Below are 19,652 nucleotides of genomic sequence, written 5' to 3'. Positions count from 1 at the left end.
CTAAATTTCCTATTATAATAATTTTGACGTATATTTTTAGTATACATATTAATTAAACTCTTTAATTATATATAATAGATAATAAATACTAGATATAATAAATGATATACAATAAATAACAGATTATATTAATTAATTAATTTGGTCATACTATAAGTGCTTTTTTGATGAGGTAACAGTAGTATAGTCAACTTGTATAGCGGGTAATTTGCAGCAAGTTCACCCTTATATTTGGTCTCTTATTGCCTCTTGTTTTTTTCTTTGATTTGATCTGTTACAATATTAATTGATTAGTGATCTGTTTGCAATGCTTGAATTACAAGTTGTCAAGTTCCTTCAGTCTTACTACTAAAATACTGATCTGTTCAGAATAATTCATTTTCATATTAATCGGTAATTTTCTTTCAAAATTAACGTATTTTTATTAAGATAATTACTTATTATAGTAAAGATGGAATATAGTGCTTATTTGGGGTTATTATTCTGTTAAAAAAAATCTTTTTTCAATGAAAAAAGATTTTTTTTTTATTTTTTAGCGTGTTTAGCAAATTTCTAGTAGTAAAAGTAAAAGTACTAAAAAAATAAAAAAAATCTTTTTTGAGAAGTTGTAATTTACATCTTTTTTTAAAAGATCTTTTTTATTTAAAAAAAAAGATATTTTTCATGTAATAAATAAACAAAAAATTACTTTTATATTGTTATATTCAAATATAATTGATAAATAAAAAGATCTTTTTGTATGAGATATCCAAACATAAAATTATTTTTACTTCTTCATAAAATTCTTTAAAAAAATAATTCAAAAAAAATTTTTTTTTAAAAGTTCACCAAAACAAGTCCATAATTATCAGTATTTTGCTTTTTTCCTTTGTACCTTTAAAGCTACTTCACATTGGGCTAATAGAAAAACTATTGTCTCTATTGGGCCGCCTTGGGTTTCTCCTGTAAGCCTTTTTATTAAGCAATGTAATTCTTTTAAAGATTTATTATTATTTAATTAATTTAAATACTTACTTTTATGTATTAATTATTCAAAAAATCAAAAAAGTTATTTATTTTTTATTTTTAAAAAAAAAATGAATAAATAATAATATTTAAAAGTTACTTAATTATTACTGTAGTTTAAATTCAAAATCAAATTGGTCAAAGAACAAGATTTACACCTAGAAAAAGATAACATGTTAAAATTTAAATTGTCATCCTGTCTTACCATTAGTTGTAGTTGGTTACTAAAAGAAATTTGAATTTTGACTCAGTTAATTTTTCATGTATTAAATCAATTTGAACTTGTATTTTTAATTTCACGATAAATTAGTACAAAAATATCACAAAAGAATAAAAATAAAAGAACTTAGACCACAAATTAAAACAGATAATTTTTTTTGCCCATATTTTTGATAGATGCAACATATTTATAAATAGAAGAAGATAACATGTTAAATTTAAAATATCACCTTGTCTTATTTTTAGTTGTAATTAGTTATTAAAATATAAGATTTGATTTAGTAGAGATATTTAGTAGACATTCACATTCAAAGATAAGATAGACAGGAAACTTAACTTAATTTTCAAAATTCAATTGAATTTCATTTTGATTTTTGAGTGTGTGCTTCTAACTAACCACACACAAAACCACGTACAATGATCAGTCTCTCATCACACACACACATACCTTTTTAGCAACTAAGTTTTTCTTCGGATCAGCCATGCCTCGCCGAAGTGCTCCATCCTCATCATTGCCACCGAGGCCAACACCAATTCCCGCCAAATTCTGGCGCGCATGTGCTGGAATCTCTGCGAAGGCACCAGTAGTGAACTCTAGGGTTTACTACTTTCCACAGGGACACATCGATCAAGCTGCTTCGCAACCGCGAAACGTTTCACCTCTGGTTTACTCCAGGCCGGTCATCCCTTGCCGTGTCGCCGCCGTCAACTACTTCGCAGACCCTAACACCGACGAGGTCTTCCTCAAGATTCTTCTTCTTCCTGTCACCGAGGGATCCGCTCAAGACCCTGGTTTGTGGTGAAGGCAGAGGATGTAGAGGTGATGATGAATGGTATTCTCTGGAGTGTTGGGATGCGAGTGAAAATGGGCAGAGAGAACTACGATTCATCACGGATGGATTGGTTTCAGGGAACTGTTTCTGGTGTTACTGTTCCCGGTAAAGATCAACCATGGAGCGGTTCTCCTTGGCGCGTGCTTCAGGTATAAAATTTGCCCGCTTTGTGAATTTTGATTTGTGTTTATATACAGTGATATGGACTTTGACTAAGAAATGGCAAGAAAGGAAAAAGAAAAAGAATGGAGTGAAAGAAATAAATAAAGAAATAATCTCTTGGTTTCTTGTGGTGTGTTCTTGTTTTCCCAATGTTAACGTAACAATTGTTTTGTTTAAATAAAAATTTGGTCATAATATTTTTTATTGAAGCTGATGTTGGCTTTTTTTTTTCCTTCTTTTCTATAGAGTACATGGGATGAATCCGAAATATTGAAGAATGTAAATCCGGTCAGTCCATGGCAGGTGGAACTTCTTTCTGAGACACTTTTACTTCCTCAACTATTTCCCCCAACAAAGAGGTTCAGAATTGCAGATGGTTATGAAGTATTCACTAATGAAATGGGAGAATCCTCTTCTCCCATTACAAGATTTTCTATTCCTGATTCAACAATGAGATTGCTGAATCAAACATTGTTGAATAATTATGATACTTCTTTTTCTGGTAGCATGCAGGGAGCCATGCATCCTCCATTTTCTCCATCTACTTATCCCCTCTTTCCGATTAACCCTTCTCTATCTATTGATAATTCCTTTGAGAATAATATTGGATCGAAGTTAAATACTATGTTGCCCGAGCTTAACATTGACCCTCATAAACCTAAAAACTTATCACAACATAACAAGTCTAGTTCGACTCCCGTTGATGGAATCCCTAAAAGCAACTCAACCAAAACTGGAGCAACTTCATTTCAATTATTTGGTTGTACTATTCAAACAGATCAAGCTTCTCATAAAATAATTGATGACGATAGCAATGTTGGAGGAGAAGATAACAAACAATAAAATAATGTCTCCTTCATGAAGAGTAACATCTGGCTGTACAGGTATGTCCTATATTTGAATAATAAACTGAAATTTATCTTAAGAATGAATTAAATATATATAAAAATTAAAAAAAAACTGCTATTAGTTTGTAGTTGATAATTTCTGTACCGAAGAAATGGATTATCTAGCTCATGAGGATGCTTGTAATGCTTGTTAGATTAGTTTCCATTCATAATGAATTAATTGTTTCACTTTTATCCTTCTGTGTTGTTGGGATTTTTTTTTCTTTTTTTGTAATTAATAAAGTCATTCCATGGTTCTCCACTTCTATGATTGGCATTCATATGTTTTACGACTAGACTTTTTGTTTAAACTTTTTAATATTTGTATACAGGTAACTGACACATGATAGATGCTGTTGCATGATGACCTTGAAGTGAAGCAGCAGTGTACAAACATTTTTTTTTTTTTGGTATTACAAACAAAAGTTTTAAAGTGAAAAAATGTTGTAAGTAACATTACTATGGGGCAGTTTTTTTTATTAATTTTAGTTAATTAAAATAAAATAAATTTAATATTTTTAATTATCTTATATCATAACACATTATAATTTAGTAAATGTTAAGTTATTAAATTTTAAATAAAATATGTGTAATACTTTTAAACATAAAACAAGTATTGTGGATATTGCATAATTTTCATTTGAAATACATTTTAAATATCAAGCATTAGAATTGTTATCACAGCAATACTTCTATTTGAAGCACTAAATTAATTAATATACCTATAATAATTTCCGGAAAAAAATTACGGGCAAAAAAGTCTTCATCCTCAATCCAAAATTTTCTCCGCGATTTTCATCTCGATTTCCCAAATAAATGTTAGGACAATGATTAGAAACTTTTGTGGAGTTTTAAGAAAATATAAAAAATATTTACTATATATCTTTGTATATTTTTTTTATGTCACCGAAGAAATTACTTGAAAAGATCAGTGTAAAATAAAAATTCTAGCAAAAACAACTTTGTCTTCATTGAAATTTCAGTGTTAAAAAATTATGTACATATTTTGGTGACTATGTACATATGTATTAAAACTATATGTCACTATTAAAAAATAATAGATTATAAAGAGATTTTTTTTAACAGAATTTTATTTGCAAATTCTAACTTTTTTAAAATAATTTATCGTAAAACTAAAATTAAATTTAAAATTTTACTTACAGATTTTAACTTTTTTTTAATAATTTTATCGATAAAATTAAAATTATTTTAACTTTTTTTAATAATTTTATCGTAAAATTAAATTTAAAATTAAATATTTTCTGACAAATTCTAATTTTTTTTAAATAATTTTATCGATAAAACTAAATTAAATTTAAAATTATCATCGATAAAAAAAATTAGTCTATACTTACTTGATAAATTCTTCTCAAATTTAAATAAAATAAGACTAAAATCTTTAAAGTAGTCCTTCAAATTCACTAAATAAACTTTTGAAATAGTAAAAACTAACTTGAGTAAAGCTTAAAGTAAGAGACGATTGATAGTGGCAAATCTATATATCTAACTAACTAGGACACGAATAGAGGGCAAGCTATCAATATGTTTTCGCAATAAAAAAACTGGTGTATATGAATAATAATAATTATAAATATAATTAAAAATATTTTGGTGTTATTTTTTTAAAATTATTTTATATAACTATAAAAATAATTATATAAAATTATTTTGATAAAAATAATCATAAGAAATTATAAGAGAGTTGAAGGTTGTGGTAGGCTTAGAGAAGGGGGGGTTGAATCTATGCCTTCCTTTTTAGTTGCTGTTATGACCCTTTTAAACAAAATTACAATTCTGATTCTGTTTGAACTCAGCAGCAGAAATTTATGAGACAATTTATTTTTGTCTCATGAATATCAGAAAACAGAACTCAGCAGAGAAGAGAAAATCTAACACCAGCATGTATCCTGGTTCGGTTGCCTTGTGCTATGCAACCTACATCCAGTCTCCTCCACAATTATGGAAGAATTTCACTATAGTTAACAGTATTACATACACCAATTTCACAGGATTGACCCAATCCTTTCACACTCAAGTTCTAACCTAACTTGACATTGACTATGCTAATACCTAACTATTCCTCTTAGTGCTGACCCAACTAAGAAAGGGATACCAAAACAGGTACAAGATACAAGACACTTAGCTAACCTAAAGAAATCAGAAAATAACTCTAGGCTCCCTCTCAAGTGTTTCTTTCAACTTTTTTTCACTCATGGCTTTTTCTTAAGCTTTCTCACAATGCCTTTTCTCTCAAGAAATTACAGAAAGATAAACTTAGAAAAGTACATTACAATCAGTAAGACATGAAGGAGATTGATTTCATCAGTAGCCTCTTTGCTATGTGCAAAACCAAATTCGCAAACCTCAAATGCAGTTCATCAGTATTGGCAGAATGCTTCTTTGAAAGAAAGCATTATCCAAGTAGAGGAACTTCTTCACAGAACACTGTTCTCACTCTCTGGTTTTCTCTCCTTGCTTTCTGAATGAACATCAAGCTTCTTTTATCTCCTTGCATGTTGCTGGGTTCTTCTTCCAAGGTCAACACCTTGAGCCTTGAGTTTCACCAACCCACATGTTCACTTTTCCTCTTTAATCCTCAAGAGTAGAAACTTTGCTTCTGACTTCCTCATCTTGACCGAAAGCCATAAAACAGCAACCATAGAAATCTTCTCATGGTCAACTTGATCTTAGCCATTGAAAAACTACTTGGTCCCCAAGTATCACTTGTGACCGTAGATGTGAAGCAGAATAGGACAGAGAACAACTTTCCCTTGAATGCCATTTTCGGATAGAGCAGAGAGTTGGGAAGAGGAGAAGAAGATCTGATGCATGCAAGATGAGATGGATTACCTTTAACCTAAGCTTGATTTGGTTTGGATTTTCTGTTTTAGCTTCTGTGCTTCAAGCTTAAACTTTCTCTCTCTTGCTTCTTTGGTTACTAGCTTAGGGAGGAAGCTTTTTCCCTTTCTCTTTCTTACTTTTCTAAAGCCTTGATGTGACTTGATTAGAGAGGAGAGGAACGTTGCTTCTGGTAAGGCAAGACGGTGAGAAATTGAAAATCAATTTCGGGCTTGGATCAGGTTCTTCTCTACTTCAGCCCGTTGGTGCCTTGCTTTGCTTCATTGATGAATTTTGCTTGAGATGATTGACTTGGGCTTGTCTTTATTTTTCACTTACCATTCAGCCCATTAGCATATATCTTTTGTTCGATGTTGGGCTGCTGCAAGACTTGTTTTTGGCCTGCATCACTTATCAACAATAATCAAAACTAATTGGGTGATTAGCCCACTAATCAAATGTTTGTCATCATTAATTTTATTTATTAATTTCTTAACTCAACAATCTCTCCCTTGATGACAAACATAATTAAGCAATGATCAAAGGAGTTAAATTTTTGGTAAAGTTAGAAAACTTCCTTTTGATGTTTCTTGCTTTAGTGTTGCTCCCCCTTTCCTTTTCAAGATTAGCTCTCCCTGGATTTATGCTTTCTTCTTTATTCCTGTTTTACATTGTACTTAAAGATAACACACTAGAAAGTTGTACACAATTATCTTGTCTAAGGGATATCAAGCAAACAACACTATATAAACAGCCCAACAATAAGCTAATATCATCAACAAGTGAAATCATCAGCAAGTGAAATCAAGTAAATACTAGTAAAAAATTATACTGTAAATACTAGTAAAACATCATACTAGTCCAACATCATCCTATATTGCTTTTACTCCCCCTTTTGTCATCAAGGGTGGTCAATAAGCATGAGTAACAAATTCATCACTATAAATCCTGCAAGAAAGGTTAGTGCATAGTCCAAATAACTAACTAAACTACCATAAGTGCATCAGTATCCAAAGTTATTACAGTCATCCAAGACAACAAAAGTAGGCCAAACAGTAGCAAAATAAAACAGAGTTCATGAGATAAAGAGAGAGCAGATGTAGCAGTTTTTATGAGACAAATCTTAGACATCAGAACCATTTTCCTCCGAAGCATCTTCCTCCTCAACATCAGTGGCAATGTCTTCATCATTTTGAAGATTATCGATGAAGGTCATGAGCACAGCCACCCTATCCCTTGATTTCTTTATGAAGTTCTCATGCTTGCTTGCTAGCTTCCTTTGTTCCTTGCTTATGGCAATCATGTGATTTGATTGGGAAACAAACTCTTGAGCGACATCCTTGACCACATTCAGCAGAGCGGATTTCTTCCCAGTAGAAATGGAAGTACCCTCAGTGGAAGGAGGAGGAGAGTCATCTGGGATGTACTCTTCATCATCATCATCTAGAACCACTCTCTCAGATCGAGTTGGTCCTTTTTGCTGTTTCACTGAACCACCCCCTTTTAGGTATGAATGTTTATTTTCATAATCCTCATTTGACAGGTCAACACCAAAAGTCTCAAATATGCAAGTTAAAAACATGTCATAAGGTAGTGCTTTGTCTTTCACACTTCTAACAGAATCAAACATGTATCTAGCCATCAAATAGGCAAAAGAGATTTCTGTTTTAGTGATTAGGGCATACAAAACAAGTGTGTTCGTGTAAGAAACCCTTTGATATGAACCACTAAGATGTGGTTGACAATACGATGCAACTGAGCACGTTCATATCCTAGGGCTTTGTGAGTGGGTGTGATGCCATCAATTAAGGAAATATGTTCACAAATGTGAGCCATAGCATCATGGTAAGAGATACTAACACCTTCATCCCACTTCACAGATGTATAAGCACACGGCCCAACATCAGTGTACTTCAAGGAATCACTGATAGTTTCATTATTCAAGATAATGTCTCTGCCCTTAACATAAGAATGCACACTTCCTTCATGATAAGTCATGTTTGCATAAAATTCTTTGACTAACTGAGGATATACAGGTTTTTTTGATTTTGAAAAGGTGATTCCAGTCTAAAAATTCTAAATTTTCAACAAAAGGAAAACCTTTCTTTTTCAAATCTGGTAAATCAGCAAGAAAAGAGGGACATAGAGTACGATACTGAATAACTTTCTCATAAAAATCATGGTTCATGGCAGATTTGAAACGATGGAGTTATAATCTGAGTGAGATGTCATGAAGTGTGATTTGTGAGCAAAAGGATCAATGTCTGGTTCTCTAACAGATTTGAGAGGGCGATGAGGGTTACCTCTTTGTGAGCGCACTGGAACAGACCTGGATTTGGGTTGTGTTAGTTCGGGAATGGGTTCTTCAGTCACCGGACGTTTGCCTTTGGATGAGCTAGGCTTTGTAGAACCAGGTTTTGAGGAGCCTGGCTTGGAAGTTATGGCCTTCGGTGGTGGTGTCGACTTGGCAGGTGCAGGGTACCTTGGTGTAGTTTTGGTTTGTGCCATTGGAGTAGTGCGAGGAGGAGAGGTAAGAGGAGAGGGTGAAGGAGTAAAAGTGGTGTCTTGAGAACGAGTTGATGTACTAGGATATCCTGGAAGTTTATGAATTTTCTCACACGGTGCTCTTTTAGCAATAACTTTCTTCCCCATTTTAGTTAGATTAAGGCTTTTGATGGAAGAGAGACAGTGGAGTGAGAGGGAAGAAACCAAAGGGTTTGAGGAGAAGTTATGGAGGGAAGAGAGGGAGTGTTGGTAACCGTACCCAAAAGTGGTTTTCCAAAACCATGCAACTGCATCACCTTTTGAAATGACATGAAAAGACCTGACCTCATAAAATAAAGATTTGATTTGATTTGAAAATAAAACAGAAAATGAATTTTAAATTTTGAAAATCCAAAAAATTAAACTGAAAGATATTTTTGGATTATAAACATTGAATGAAAAGTTATTTTCAAAAAAATACACAGCCCATCAACCAAAAAAAATGTAACATTCATATATGGGTCCAGAGATAGTTGGATTTAAAGAAACACATTGGACCACTCTAGATCTGATTTTGAGGTTGGCCCAGATTATCTTTCATTTGAAACAAGCCCAGAATACGCTGGCTTGATGGAGATGTTCATCACCTGCCCAGAATTGTCTGATACTTGTTTATGAGACAAAAATCTCCAGCAAATACATCAGCAATTTTCAAATAAAGAATCATAACTCAAAATTCCTAGACAAGTCCTAAGCATACAGAATCTATCCTTAGCTAATGGTTTTGTAAAAATATCTGCTAATTGCTCCTCAGATTTAACAAATTGAATACTAATATCCCCCTTTTGGACATGTTCTCTTATTGAGTGAAATTTCACTTCAATATGCTTAGTCCTTGAGTGCAAAACTGGATTTTTAGAAATATTAAAGCCTGAAGTGCTCCTTCTATCAACTCTATCACCAGCAAAATCTGCATCACAATAACCAACTGCAGAAAAATCATCAATCTTAGAATACCAAAGACCAAAGTTGGATGTGCTATGAACATATCTAATGATCCTTTTAACTGCAGAAAGATGTGACTCTTTAGGTTTGGATTGGAACCTAGAACACAATCCAACACTTTGCACAATATCGGGTATAGAGGAAGTTAAGTACATAAGAGAACCAATCATTCCTCTATACCTAGTCTCATCAACATCTTTCTAGAAATTAAGTTCACCCATCATACTCATGTCAAATTCACTTGTCATGAGTTTTCCAAATTCAGAACAAAGGGATTCATTTGCTGATCCAAAAATAATGTCATCAACATATATTTGGACTAGAATAAAAGAATCATTAGAGTTCTTGATGAATAGAGTTGTGTCAGTGGTGCCTCTTTGAAAACCATTTTTCAAAAGGAAAGAGCTAAGTCTCTCATACCAAGCTCTAGGAGCTTGTCTTAAACCATAGAGAGCTTTAGACAATTTGAAAACATGATTAGAATGTTCTTTATTTTCAAAACCAGGAGGCTGCTCCACATATACTTCTCTATCTATCACACCATTCAAAAATGCACATTTCACATCCATTTGATATAATTTAAAACCACAAAATGCAGCATAAGTTAAGAGAAGTCTTATGGCTTCCATTCAGGCAATAGGGGTGAAGGATTCATCAAAGTCTATTCCTTCTTCTTGGTCATATCCTTGAGCCACTAGCCTTGCCTTGTTTCTTGCAATGCTACCATCTTCTCCCAACTTGTTTCGAAATATCCACTTAGTGCCGGTCACTTTCTTTCCACTTGGCCTTGGAACCAAAGTCCATACATGGTTCTTTTCAAACTCAAGAAGCTCATCCTCCATAGCTTTAACCCAAGAAGGGTCACTAAGTGCTTCCTTGACGTTTTGAGGCTCTATTTGTGATAGAAGGGCAATGTTGGATCCTTCATTTGCCTTTCTAGTGGAAGAACTTGTTTGCACTCCATGAGAGACATCCCCAATGACAAATTTCTCAGGATAATTCTTCAAGAATCTCCACTCATGAGGTCTGGTGGATTTGGAGGCAGATTCAGTCACCAAGAAATTCTGGGTGCTGCTGGCTGCAGGATTTCCTTCAGATTCATGAGACAAAATGGAATTGTCTCTTGAATTTTCAGCATTTGCAGTTTCTGGTTCAGCTTGTCCAGAATTTTCTTTTCCATGATTTTGAGCAGATTCATTCTCCTTTTGAGCTTGATTTCCTGCATTACAATCTTCCAAAATGCTTTGCACTAAGTTAGTATCACAAAATGTAACATATATGGACTCCTCAATAATTCTAGCATCTTGATGATAAATCCTATATGCTTTACTAGTTATGGAATATCCTACAAACAAACACTCATAAGCCTTTGGATCAAATTTACCCAAATTTTCTTTGTTATTTAAAACAAAACATTTGCATCCAAAGATGTGCAAGTAATCTAAGTTTGGTGGGTAGCCTTTCCAAAGTTCATAAGGGGTTTTCTTCGAAAATTTCCTTATGATTGTTCTATTCAAAATGTGGCAAGCCGTATTGACCGCTTTTATTCAAAATGTGGCAAGTTGTGTTAACCGCTTCAGCCCAAAGGAATTTTGGAACATTACTCTCACAAAGCATAGCTCTTGTCATCTCTTGTATGCTTCTTTTTCTTCTTTCCACAACACCATTTTGTTGTGGTGTTTTTGGACAAGAGAAGTTGTGAGATATTCCAAATTCCTTACAAAAGGATTCAAACAAATTATTTTCAAATTTAGTTCCATGATCGCTTCTTATAGAAGATATTTTTAAATCCTTTTCATTTTGAAGTTTCTTGCAAAAAGGTTCAAAGGCTGAAAAAGCTTCATTTTTGTGTGCAAGAAATAAAATCCAACCAAACCTAGTATAGTTATCCACAATTACTAAACCATAATGTTTACCACCTAGGCTTTGAGTTCTTGTTAGACCAAATAAATCAATGTGTAGCAACTCAAGTGGTCTTTTAGTAGAGATGTCTTCCTTTGGTTTAAAAAAACTTTTTGTTTGTTTTCCCATTTGGCAAGCATCACAAGTGATGTCTTTGTCAAACTTTATCAAAGGGAGACCTCTTACTAATTCTTTCTTTACAAGTTTGTTTATTTGAAACATACTTGCATGGCCCAATCTCTTGTGCCATAACCATTTTTCAGATTCTTTAGAGTGAAGACAAGCTACTTTTTGATCCTTTAGTTCATCAAGAGTAAGTCCATACATATTATTGAAACGCTTGGCAACAAACATCACTTCATTTGTCTTTTCATTAACATTGGATCCTTTGAAGTTAATCCATCTTGGTTGCCCAAGTGCATTGAAATCACAAACAACATTGTAGACCTTGTTTCCTACAACTCTCTTTTCGATGAAGCATTGTGCATATGAGTGACCAAATTTCTTGCAATTAACACAATGATTTTCTGATGTGTGCCGCTGAAATTGAGGTGAGTTATATTGCTTGAAATGATTAAAGTGTTGAAATTTTTTGGTTTTTGGAGGAGATGCATTTCTTTTGACAAACTGATTTTTATTAAAGTTATTCCTCTTTACAAAAGTATTTTCACCAGAATTTCTTTGAACATTTTTATCTTTCGAATATGAGGTTTTGTTGTAAAATGGTGGTTTCTTGAAAACAGCCTCATTTTTCGAAATGTAACACAAACCTGGCCGGTTTGAACTCGGTTCAGTTCTTGGTGAAGGCTCAGTTTCACTTGTGTATACTTCATCAAATTTTTCTTCAAGTGTTGGAGTATTTTCAATACCAGATTTGTTTGGTATAGTTTTGGTATTTGATGAAGAAGCCACAAATTTTATAGAGAAAATATTAGAAACTGCATCTTCCTTGGCTATATAGCCTAAACCAGATTTTTCAAACAATGGTCTTTGACTTGCAAGTAATTTGTCCAAGTTACTAGAACCTTGAGCAAATTTTGCTAAGTCACTGTTCAGCCTTTTAATCATATCATTTAATCTTTTATTTTCAGCAATTAACTCATATGAAGGATCCACAATGTGCTTTCCTTTTAATTTTTCAAGTTCAGATTTTAGAAATCTGTTTTCTTCAATGATGTCCAAAGCACATTCAGTTTCCTTCACTTTTTCTTTTAAAATTCATTTTCAGCTCTTAACACATCTCTTTCAGATCTGCATTCATTGTATTTGTCAAGCAGTTTTGAGGTGTTTAAGGTAAGATCATCAATAATAGCATGCAAGTCCTCAATGGTCAAATCATAATAATTTACCTCATCAAGATTGTTGTTTCTAGTCATGAAGCAGTCTTTGTTATCTCCTTCAGATTCTTCTTCTTCATTTGAGTCATTCTCGAGATCCTCCCAAGCTGCCACGAGTACTCTCTTCCTTTCATTCTTTCCTTTGTCCTCCTTTTTGAGCTTTGGACAGTTTGACTTGAAGTGTCCAGCCTCCTTGCAATGATGACATGTCACCTTGCTCAAGTCTATCTTGTGCTCCTTTGAACTTGAACCCTTGTATTTGCCCTTGCTCTTCATCATCCTTCTAAATCTCCTAGCAAAAAACAAAAGCTCGTCATCTGAAATACCATCACTAGACTCACTCTCTTTTGATTCTATTTGTGACTTGAGAGCTATTCCCTTTTTCTTTGAGTCTGTGTTTGTGTGTGTGGCTTCATAGGCAAGGAGTTTTCCTCTCAGCTCATCATAGGTTATGGGACTTATGTTGTTACTCTCGGTTAGGACAGTGGCAGTGTTTTCCCACTCTTTTGTGAGGCTTCTAAGGAGTTTTCTCACCAAGATTTGTTCTGCATAGTTTGTACCCATAGCATCAAGGTTGTTGATTATGATTGAGAATCTCTCAAACGCTTCAAATCAATGCTTTCTTCATCCTTCATGCTAAACATCTCGTACTTTTTTCTCAGCATATCAATCCTCGTTTCTTTGACTTGTTTAGTGCCTTCGTGTGTAACCTGGAGTTTTTCCCAGATTTCTTTGGCTGTCTTGCATCTAGACACCTTCCGGTACTCTTCAAAGCTGATAGCACAGTGATGAAGGTTGATTGCTTTAGCATTCAGCTCTATCTTCTTCTTATCATCTTCATTCCATTCAGCTTCTTCTTTTGGATTCACCACTCCATCAGCACTTGTTTTTGTTGCGATCTTTGGACCGCTTACAACGATCTTCCATATGTTGTCGTCAATGGATTGAATGAAAATCCTTATCCTTTCTTTCCAATAGGAGTAGTTCTTCCCGTTGAAGAAAGGTGGCCGGTTGTTTGACTGGCCTTTAGTGAGGGTGTAGGCAACTGTGGTTGTGCCCAAGTCGTTCGCCATTGGATCTTTGCTCCAAGCGGTTAAGCTTGATTCTTGAGACCTTAGCTCTTGATACTAATTGAAGGTTGTGGTAGGCTTAGAGAAGGGGGGTTGAATCTATGCCTTTCTTTTTAGTTGCTTTATGACCCTTTTAAACAAAATTACAATTCTGATTCTGTTTGAACTCAGCAGCGGAAATTTATGGGACAATTTATTTTTGTCTCATGAATATCAGAAAACAGAACTCAGCAGAGAAGAGAAAATCTAACACCAGCATGTATCCTGGTTTGGTTGCCTTGTGCTATACAACCTACGTCCACTCTCCTCCATAATTATGGAAGAATTTCACTATAGTTAACAATATTATATACACCAATTTCACAGGATTGACCCAATCCTTTCACACTCAAGTTCTAACCTAACTTGACATTGGCTATGCTAATACCTAACTATTCCTCTTAGTGCTGACCCAACTAAGAAAGGGATACCAAAACAGGTACAAGATACAAGACACTTAGCTAACCTAAAGAAATCAGAAAATAACTCTAGGCTTTTCTCTCAAGTGTTTCTTTCAGCTTTTTTTCACTCATGGCTTTTTCTTAAGCTTTCTCACAATGTCTTTTCTCTCAAGAAATTACAAAAAGATAAACTTAGAAAAGTACATTACAGTCAGTAAGACATGAAGGAGATTGATTTCATCAGTAGCCTCTTTGCTATGTGCAAAACCAGATTCGCAAACCTCAGATGCAGTTCATCAGTATTGGCAGAATGCTTTTTTGAAAGAAAGTATTATCCAAGTAGAGGAACTTCTTCACAAAACACTGTTCTCACTCTCTGGTTTTCTCTCCTTGCTTTCTGAATGAATATCAAGCTTCTTTTATCTCCTTGCATGTTGCTGGGTTCTTCTTCCAAGGTCAACACCTTGAGCCTTGAGCTTCACCAACCCACATGTTCACTTTTCCTCTTTAATCCTCAAGAGTAAAAACTTTGCTTCTGACTTCCTCATCTTGACCGAAAGCCATAAAACAGCAACCATAGAAATCTTCTCATGGTCAACTTGATCTTAGCCATTGAAAAACTACTTGGTCCCCAAGTATCACTTGTGACCGTAGATGTGAAGCAGAATAGGGCAGAGAACAACTTTCCCTTGAATGCCATTTTTGGATAGAGCAGAGAGTTAGGAAGAGGAGAAGAAGATCTGATGCATGCAATATGAGATGGATTACCTTTAACCTAAGCTTTATTTGGTTTGGATTTTCTGTTTTAGCTTATGTGCTTCAAGCTTAAACTTTCTCTCTCTTGCTTCTTTGTTTACTAGCTTAGGGAGGAAGCTTTTTCTCTTTCTCTTTCTTACTTTTCTGAAGCATTGATGTGACTTGATTAGAGAGGAGAGGAACGTTGCTTCTGGTAAGGCAAGATGGTGGGAAATTGAAAATCAATTTCGGGCTTGGATCGGGTTCTTCTCTACTTCAGCCCGTTGGTGCCTTGCTTTGCTTCATTGATGAATTTTGCTTGAGATGAATGACTTGGGCTTGTCTTTATTTTTCACTTACCATTCATCCCATTAGCATATATCTTTTGTTTGATGTTGGGCTGCTGCAACACTTGTTTTTGGCTTGCATCACTTATCAACAATAATCAAAACTAATTGGGTGATTAGCCCACTAATCAAATGTTTGTCATCATTAATTTTATTTATTAATTTCTTAACTCAACAAGAGTAACATTTAATTTTCTTGATATGTATTAATATTTGACTTGTTAATCAAATTTATGCCACTTTTAGTCACCAAAACTAACGTTATCATAAACTTATTTTTTTTTTGGGAATAATATCATAGATTACATGGGATGATTCTGTCATCTTGAACTTGTTAGTTTATGGTAGGTGGAAGTCTCTTTCTGACGTATCTTTACTTTCTCAACTATTTTCCCAACAAAGACGTTCATAATTATACATGATTATGAGGTTTTCCCTAATGAAGTGGGAGAATCCTCCTTTTTCTTGTCAAGACTTCCTATTCTTGATTCAGCAATGAGACTGTTGAATCCACCATTGTTGAATAGTTATGACACTCCTTTTCTTTGTAGCATGCAGGCCAGATATCCTCTATTTTCTGTACCTACTTACCCCATCTTTTGGATTAATCCTTTTCTGTCTATTGATAATTCTTTTGAGAATAATATAGGATCAAAGTTAAATGTTATGTTGCCAAAGCCTAACGTTGACACTCTGAAACCTAAAAACTTATCACCACGTAGCAATGTTAGTTTGACTCCCGTTGACAGTGCTTTTAATGGGATTCCTAACAACAACTCAACTAAATCTGGGCTGCTTCATTAAAGCTATTTGGTTGTACTATTCTAATGGATCAAGCTAGACAACATATAACAGAAAGACATTGACAAACTAATTGCACAAAATTTGATTTACACTGTTAAAGGAATGTCTCTTCCAATTAGTGTATTAATGTGTGAATATTACTAGTACTCTCAGGTATTCTCTGTTTTATTGAGTATTGTGTGACACTAATGGATTATAGCTGTATAATAGAATATAAAGAAGTAGCTAGTATATTTTTTCTTTTTTCTTTCTTCTTTCTTTTTGGTTATATATAGCTGTACTTTTTGTGTCTGTAAAAGAGTAATTTTTACTAATGTAATAGACACATTTCTCTCTTCTTTAACTTGCTTTTCACTAAGAAATTTGCAGCTTAGAATGAATTTCATCATGGTGCGGTAAGCGTGCAAAAGCTGCAAATATTATTAAGCAAGAAGTGTGAACTTTACCCCCTTCTTTCTGTAACATCCATGGCAGATCGAGAAGCTGGAGTGGATAATCCAAAAAATTCACAACTGCAAACATTTTCACTGAGTGATTTACAAAATATCACAAGATTGATGAATCAACTTGCCAGCCTTCAAACGCAGGTAGGAAGATCAACATTGAACCCGATTTAAGGTCAGACAAGTCCTTTTTACCTCCATCCAAATGAAAGCCCAAGTTTATCACTAACTCAAACGCCTCTTACAACTCGAAATTATCACTCATGGGTGAGATCAGTTTGGCTATCCATCAGATCGAAGAACAAGTTGGGATTCATTGATGGAAGCATTTTGAAACTTAAGAAAACTGACTCAACCTATGAAGCCTGGGACAGATGCAACACCTTTGTACCATCGTGGTTGCATTCTTCCCCGATCCTACAGAGATTCTTCAGAGTGTTCTTTGGTGTAATGTGGCCTCGGAACTCTGGAACGATCTCAAGCACATATTCTATGAAGGTGATTTGTTTCAGATAGCTGATCTTCAAGAAGAGATGTTTGCGATGAAACAGGGAGATCTTGATAAGTTCAATCCAATTCCATCATGTGCCTGTGGAGCATCATGCTCATGTGGACTGAAGATCATCAGAGAACATAGAGATAAAAAACATGCTTTTAGAATTTTGAAAGGGTTAAATTGAGCAGTATACAACAGTGAAATCACATATTATATTGATGATGCCATTGCCCACTGTGAATTTCATCTATTCTTTGCTTTTGCAACAAGAAAGACAATTAGCCAACTCAGATCAAAGTGAAGAAAGGATGTCAGTTATTAATGCTGTCAATATTGGAGGATCTGGCAATGAAAACAACAGAGAATTTGGTATGACCTTGAATGCAAATTCTAATATCACAAATCGAGGTGGTAGAGGTAGACATGGATGAGGCCGAGGCAGAGTTAGTAGTGGAGGAGGAATGATGAGAAGTTGTTCTCATTGCGGAAAGGCTGGACACACCATAGAGACCTGCTACCATAAGCATGGATTTTCTCCTCATTTGCAAAAGAAATTTGGAGTAGCAAATGTGAACAATATGATTGTTGCTGAGAAAACATGTGGAGATGGCAATGTACTTGATGTGCGTTCAACTCAAGAGGAGAATAGTAAAAGTCTAGATAACTTGTTTTCCGAAGATAAAAAAACAAGCATTGATTTCTCTATTCCAACAACTAAAGGTGATCCTGCTCATAGTTCTCTTCAAACACAAGTCATAAACACAGTGATAGCTCTTTCAGCAGGTATACACCATATTTTATCAATTTCTCACATTCCTTTTCACTGAGTGATTTACAAAATATCACAAGATTGATGAATCAACTTGTCAGCCTTCAAACGCAGGTAGGAAGATCAACATTGAACCCGATTCAAGGTCAGACAAGTCTTTTCTACCTCTATCCAAATGAAAGTCCAGGTTTATCACTAACTCAAATGCCTCTTACAACTCGAAATTATCACTCATGGGTGAGATCGGTTTGGCTATCCATCAAATCGAAGAACAAGTTGGGATTCATTGATGGAAGCATTTTAAAACTTAAGAAAACTGACTCAACCTATGAAGCCTGGGACAGATGCAACACCTTTGTACTATCGTGGTTGCATTCTTCCCCGAGCACAGAGATTCTTCAGAGTGTTCTTTGGTGTAACATGGCCTCAGAACTCTGGAACGATCTCAAGCACAGATTCTATGAAGGTGATTTGTTTCGGATAGCTGATCTTCAAGAAGAGATGTTTGCGATGAAACAGGGAGATCTTGATGAGTTCAATCCAATTTCATCCTGTGCTTGTGGAGCATCATGCTCATGTGGACTGAAGATCATCAGAGAATATAGAGATAAAAAACATGCTTTTAGAATTTTGAGAGGGTTAAATTGAGCAGTATACAACAGTGAAATCACATATTATGTTGATGATGCCATTACCCACTGTGAATTTCATCTATTCTTTACTTTTTCAACAAGAAAGACAATTAACCAACTCAGATCAAAGTGAAGAAAGGATGTCAGTTATTAATGCTATCAATATTAGAGGATCTGACAATGAAAACAATAGAGGATTTGGTATGACCTTGAATGCAAATTCTGGTATCACAAATCGAGGTGGTAGAGGCGGACGTGGACGAGGCCGAGGCAGAGTTAGTAGTGGAAGAGGAATGATGAGAAGTTTTTCTCATTGCGGGAAGGCTGGTCACACCATAGAGACCTGCTACCATAAGCATGGATTTTCTCCTCATTTGCAAAAGAAATTTGGAGTAGCAAATGTGAACAATATGATTGTTGCTGAGAAAACATGTGGAGATGGCAATGTACTTGATGTGCGTTCAACTCAAGAGGAGAATAGTAAAAGTCTAGATAACTTGTTTTTCGAAGATAAAAAACAAGCATTGATTTCTCTATTCCAACAACATAAAGGTGATCCTGCTCATAGTTCTCTTCAAACACAAGCCATAAACACAGTGATAGCTCCTTCAGCAGGTATACACCATATTTTATCAATTTCTCACATTCCTTTGTATACACATGACTGGATAATTGACACTGGTGCCATTGCACATATTACTTCTTCTCTTGATACTTTTCACTCTCATCACACAATAGATCCTGTGTTAATCAAATGTTAAAATAGAACTGAGACCACAACAATAATTAGTGAAACTATAATTTTAACCCGTGATTTTTACCTTACAAATGTGTTATATGTGCCCTCTTTCAATTTTAATCTCATATCTGTGTCTGAAGCAACTAATTTTTATCTTGTCAATTTTTATTTAACAATACACACTGTGAGATATAGGACAATCTTTCTTTGAAGATTATTGGTCATGCTAGACAAAAAGGTAGCTTGTATATCTTCAATATAGATGCAACTTATGTCAACTTAGAAGCAAAGAATAGAGCACTAGTCAACACCAGCGATTCAGTTAGTGTTGCTGCTATCACAGACACTATAAATCATAAAGCTTGGCATTATGGGTTAGGACATGTCTCAATTAATAGGTTACAAGAAATGAAAAAGAGTTATCCTTTTATTGTATGTCCATTAAAAGATGAACCTTGTGAACCATGTCATTATGCAAAACAAAGAAGATTGTCTTTTTATTTGA

The 19,652-nt window shown here is 34.4% G+C and overlaps 1 protein-coding gene across 1 annotated transcript; it reads left to right on the top strand.

Moving 5' to 3' along the window:
* The first annotated feature begins 2,089 nt into the window (after positions 1 to 2,089).
* Positions 2,090 to 3,062, top strand: LOC110274784 (auxin response factor 17-like). The gene is made up of 2 exons (XM_021130075.1): positions 2,090 to 2,206; positions 2,466 to 3,062. The coding sequence occupies exons 1-2, from the start codon at positions 2,090 to 2,092 to the stop codon at positions 3,060 to 3,062; spliced, it is 714 nt and encodes a 237-aa protein (XP_020985734.1).
* Positions 3,063 to 19,652: the final 16,590 nt, after the last annotated feature.

Source organism: Arachis duranensis, chromosome 8 (assembly GCF_000817695.3).
Source record: "Arachis duranensis cultivar V14167 chromosome 8, aradu.V14167.gnm2.J7QH, whole genome shotgun sequence".
Classification (NCBI taxonomy): Eukaryota; Viridiplantae; Streptophyta; class Magnoliopsida; order Fabales; family Fabaceae; genus Arachis; species Arachis duranensis.
Note: the sequence above shows the minus strand (reverse complement) of the source record. Positions and strands in the feature narration are given on the sequence as shown.